Raw genomic sequence first — 5,059 nt, forward strand, 5'->3', positions numbered from 1 at the left:
ATCAGTTGTCAATTTCTTTAACTTAGCAATATTTTATTCTATTATTTTAAAAATAAAACAGGAATAATATATGAGAGAAAAAAACAGTAACAGTAGAAGGATATTATAGTATCCTGAGGGTTTCTAAGAAACCCACAAAAGGAAAGGAAAGGAAATATCTGTGATGATGCCAAAATCAAAGCTGATGCTGTGTCTTCAGCTCTCCTTATTATGTTCACTGCATAATGGTCTGAAGAGAGTATATTTCTAGCTTTTCAGATGGAAACCATGATGAACCATTGTGCATTACTGTGCATGCAAGTATGAATCAAATTTGTGAAGCAAATATCAAGCTTGGTGTGTTTATGTGTTTTAAAGTCTCCTCATGTCTTTAAAATCCTCCCCTCTGAATGTTGATGCATTTCTGAGAAAGAAATTACTGAGATACTGGAATGTTTTGGGCAGAAAACTGGCTTCAGATGTAAGGTACCTGAAGAAAAAATTCTCATCTCTAGCATCTTTGAGCAGCCCTTGTAAAATGATGAGGATGACTTTGTTAAAGGTGCCTTAACAATTGTGGAAGTAAATAAGTTTTAACTAATCAATATAAAACCATTTATTTCATTAAAGACATTAACTCATGCCTAGGCCAGGTCATAATTTTATTCGCTACTTGTTTGGTGAAGTGGAAATGTTGCAAACTTTTATACATAACCTTGTGTTACAGAGCTGAGGACTAATTTACCTTGTTCAGTCTGGAGCAATTTCCAGTATTTTGTGAAATGTGAATAACCAGTGGAGAAATTTATTGTAGGTAACCTGACACACTAATATGAATTTCATGTAAATGCAGAGAAGGAGAGTTGATGACTATATACACGCACAGGTGCATTCATTTTAATGTGCAATTCTGCCAAACTCACTTTGGAAGTAGCCAGTCTGCAAACAGTTGCTTTCTTGGCACTGTGTTATGAGGATGCTTGAGAGAGAGGACTCATTAACATTGTGTAACTGCTGCTCTGCATCTTTGGACTCATACATACGTACAAAATGCTGGCCATAGGCATCTTCAATTACTCATACACTTTTGAAACATTTACCCAATGAATTATCTGTGAAGTGTTTTTAAATGTGTGTTTAGCAAAATCGAACACTAAATATTCACAAACCTACTTCCTCTACAACTCTGTAAAGCAGCAAGTTTCGTGTCAATTCTGCCCTCCCCTTCCCCAAGAAACAATGACAAGCACTTTCTGTTGCAGTAATTTGAGATAGAATTGCCTGTATTTGTGACCCTTGATAATTTTATATTTTTTCAGGAAAAAAGCAATTTCTCACTTGGCAGGTATCTCATATTTCCATAATTTTACTAAAAAGATAAGTTTTACAATGTCATGATTTAAATTATGACACAAGCAGAAATATAAAAGAAAAAATATACTTCAAGTGTGTCTAAAATTTATTAAAACATATGAACATTCATTCTTTTCAGCCAAACAGTGATCCTGCCTGCAGTAACTGTAATGTAGTAATTAATATTCCCCCCAGTTGACGATTAAATAGCAATGGTTATACAGATTTAAAAAAAAAATCCAAATAAAACAAACACAAAAACCTGCCCTGCACTTTTGCCGTTGTCTAGGAACACAAATAATGACACAAATTAATAACAGATTAGCTTGCAAAAGTACAGAGGCAACACCAAACAAACATCACTGTTTTGGAACAGATAAAGCTTTTTACTGTGCTTAGAAATAATATAGTAAAACTTTAGGGCCTGTTACTATAAAAACTACTGACATTTGTGTTTACTGTAAAATTACTCACAAGCATAAATGTTTGCAGGATGTGACTCTTCTTAGATGTCTTTTCGGCTGGCTTTAGGGGTTCTGATAGCTTAGCCTTTCAGATAAGCAAGCCTGAATAAGTACAGTCTGCCAGAACAGTTTCCTCCTCTTAAAACACAAATGAAAACCAGAGCTTTAAATTAGATAGTAGAGCAATATCTTCACATAAGCAGAATATGTGTTTTAACAACAACAACAACAAAATCTTAAGCGTTGCTCAGAAGGTCACAGGATCTACATTTGAAGGAGTGAGAACAAAACAGAAGCAATTGAAGAGTCCAATACATGTATATAACTGAACTTGAATCCAAACTACATTGTTTTGTCCATGTTTAAGGTAGCTGAAATGAGAAGCTAGTTTAGGAAGCATGATACATTAACAAACAGTAGAAAATCCAAGATGATAACTTTCCCTCATTTGTACTCAAGGATGCACAATGTAATACAGCGTATTTTTCTTTAAAAAAGACAAAGATACTTAATTTAAACGTAACCTCTAAACTTGAGCTTCATATACATGTTAGTGTGCTCACACTTCACAATGTATAGCTTAAAACCACCAGAAATTGAACAGAATAAATACAGTCCTAGAAAGAGTGGGGAGTGGGTGGTGGGGGTGGTTGTGTGTGTCAGAGGAAGGCACATAGTACCATAAGCAGAGCTGCAGAACATGTCCGTGAGTGAACTGGAATTCAGACCTACTGTGACAGCAGTTCAGACTCACTGTGAAAAAAACAGGGTCTGATCACTTGTAGCTGGGTACCTCTGATCACCTGTAGCTGTGCAAATAACACACTGCCAAAGGGCCAGCTTGGAGCATCTGCATGCATACCGAGCAGCGCCTTAGGACCCTTGGGGTTCTGAACTCAGTGGGTATCCTTGAGGAAGGACAGGTTACTCTGTGTGAATGAAGGTAGAGCAAATCCAGCCCTCAGGCAGCTTTTTATCCTTACAGTGCTGAACTGCTAGGTGGCACGGCAGCAGGCCCACAACATTTTACCCCTTGAGCATAATTCCACAGCCAGAATCAGGCTTCCCCATGGGCTGAGCTGGTCTGGATTTGTGTGCCCCCTACACTGTGAATTAAAAATACTTTATGCAAGGAAAAAAAAAACAGGGGGTGGTAGTGGCAGGGGGAAGGGGGTTAAGGGAAAAAATCTAAACCAACTAGTGAATTTTGAACAAAGCTATACACCACACTGGCTAACCAAAGTAGATGTCTAGAGAGAGTGCAAGCACTGGCAGCTTGAAGCTCACCTCATGGGATGCTGTGAAGGGGCAGATTGCCACCATCTGCTGCAGCAGGCACCAGCAGGGCCCTCAGGACCTTCTCTCCATGGGACCTACTTCCCTCGCACCTCACGTTGCATTGGGACAAGAACAGGGAGGGTTCTTCTATGCCATCTGATGTATCAGGGGCAAGAATGGGGCGGGGGATCTCATGTTTTGTGCTCTATCAGGGGCAACAGTTGGGGTGGGGTATCTCCCACATCTTGTTCTATCAGGGGCAAGCACTGGGCAGCAGGGGACAAGAGAAGGGGGGGATGTGTCATGCCTTGTGCTGTATCAGGGGCAAGAGCAGGGCAAAGGAGGACAAGAGCAGGGGGGAGGCCTGAGGGTAGCAGTGGGGGGCAATGGGGAACCTGAGGTGGTTGGTGGTGGGTGAAGGGGAACCTGAAAGGAGCGGTGGAGGGCAGTGGGGGTCAATGAGGGACCTGAAGGGGTTGGTGGGGGTCACTGGGAGATTTGAGAGGAGCGATGGGGGGCCTGATGGGAGCAGTAGGGGCATGGGGGGACCTGAGGGGAGCAGTGGGAGGTAATGGGGGAACCTGAGAGGAGTGGTGGGGGGCAGTGTGGCTCAATGGGGGATTTGAGGGGAGCCATGGGGGTCCTGAGAGGGGCAGTGGGGGTTAATGGGGGACCTGAAGGGGTCACTGGGGGTGGATGTGGAATTTGAGGGGAGTAATGGGGGGCATGGGGGGAATGGTGGGGGGCAGTGGGGATCAATGGGGGATTTGAGGGGAGCCATGGGAGACATGAAGGGTCGCTGGGGGTGGGTGGGGGATTTGAGGGGAGTGATGGGGGGCGATGGGGGGAGCTGAGGGAGGTGATGGGGGCACCTGAAGGGGTGGATGGGGGGTTTGAGGGGACCTGACGGGAACGGTGGGGGGCAGCGGAGGAAGCCGCGGGCCCGGCGCGTGGCGGCCGGCAAAGCCCGGGGGCGCCGGGGCGCGCCGCGGGGCAGGGTCCGGCGGCCCGTCAGACTTTGAGGTAGTCGGTCTTGAGGCGGCCGAGCCGGGTGCCGTGGCTGCGCACGGTGAGCGCCAGCAGGTCGTACTTGTCCCGCAGCCCCGCCGACACGGCCAGGGTGTCCTGCAGCAGCCCGCGCGCGTGCAGCAGCATGGCCAGGAAGTCGCGGCCGAGCCGGCTCTCCTCCTTGCCCTCGTGCTCGCGGCCCTGGCGGAACTTGCTCTCCAGCTCGGCCAGGGACTTGTCGGAGCTGGCGTAGGCGTCGCCGATCTGGCCCGCCTCGCGCCGCAGGTACGCGCCGTAGCTCTCGGCGCCGTCCAGGTCGTACGAGATGCTCTTGCCCAGGCCGTCCAGCACCCGCGCCGCGTCCTCCACCTGCCGGCCCAGCAGCGTCAGCTCCTGCCGCAGGGTCAGCGCCGCCGGCCCCGGCCCCGGCCCCGCGCCCGGGCAGCGCCGCGCCTCGCTCAGGCGGAAGAGCAGCTGGCAGCGCTCGGGGTCGTCGTTCTCCTCGTAGTCGCCGTCCGGCACGAAGTAGTGGTGCAGGGTCCCGTTGGACATCTCCGGGTACAGGGGCCCGTCGAAGCAGCCGCCCAGGCTCAGCCCCAGCGCCAGCCACAGCCCCAGCATGTTACTGAGAGGAGCTTGCCCCGCTTCCGCGCGCCCGGCCCGCCGCCTCCAGCGCCCCTGGCCGCGCCGGGCTGCAGCGGGGCGGCGCGGGAGCGGGAGCGGGAGCGGGAGCTGGCGCCGGCTCCGTCCCGCCGCGCGCCTGGCTGGACGGGGGCCGCCTCCCGCCGGGGATCCCCCCCGCCCCCGGCTGCTGCGGGGGACCGCGACGGCGCCTCGTGCTCCCGCCCTCCGGCCCCGCTCCACCTCCGCCGGCCGCCTCTCGGGTTACAGCGGGGCTCCAGCCAGCTTCTCCGGAGGCATCGTCCCCAAGAAACGCTGCTGGTCCGCAGCCACCCCTCCGGCTGGACAGGCTTATT

General features: G+C 49.9%; 1 protein-coding gene across 1 annotated transcript; it reads right to left on the reverse strand.

The window, feature by feature from the left end:
* Positions 1 to 1,327: 1,327 nt before the first annotated feature.
* On the reverse strand, positions 1,328 to 4,839 carry FIBIN (fin bud initiation factor homolog). The gene has a single exon (XM_090032829.1). The coding sequence runs from the start codon at positions 4,701 to 4,703 to the stop codon at positions 4,086 to 4,088; it is 618 nt and encodes a 205-aa protein (XP_089888955.1). The 5' UTR covers positions 4,704 to 4,839; the 3' UTR covers positions 1,328 to 4,085.
* Between the last annotated feature and the right edge of the window lie 220 nt (positions 4,840 to 5,059).

This window comes from Crocodylus siamensis, chromosome 2 (assembly GCF_052110815.1).
Source record: "Crocodylus siamensis isolate JL-2025a chromosome 2, ASM5211081v1, whole genome shotgun sequence".
Taxonomy (NCBI): Eukaryota; Metazoa; Chordata; order Crocodylia; family Crocodylidae; genus Crocodylus; species Crocodylus siamensis.

Bases quoted from the DNA above. Each gene is read 5' to 3' on its own strand.
- FIBIN (XM_090032829.1), bottom strand. From the start codon at position 4,703: ATGCTGGGGCTGTGGCTGGCGCTGGGGCTGAGCCTGGGCGGCTGCTTC.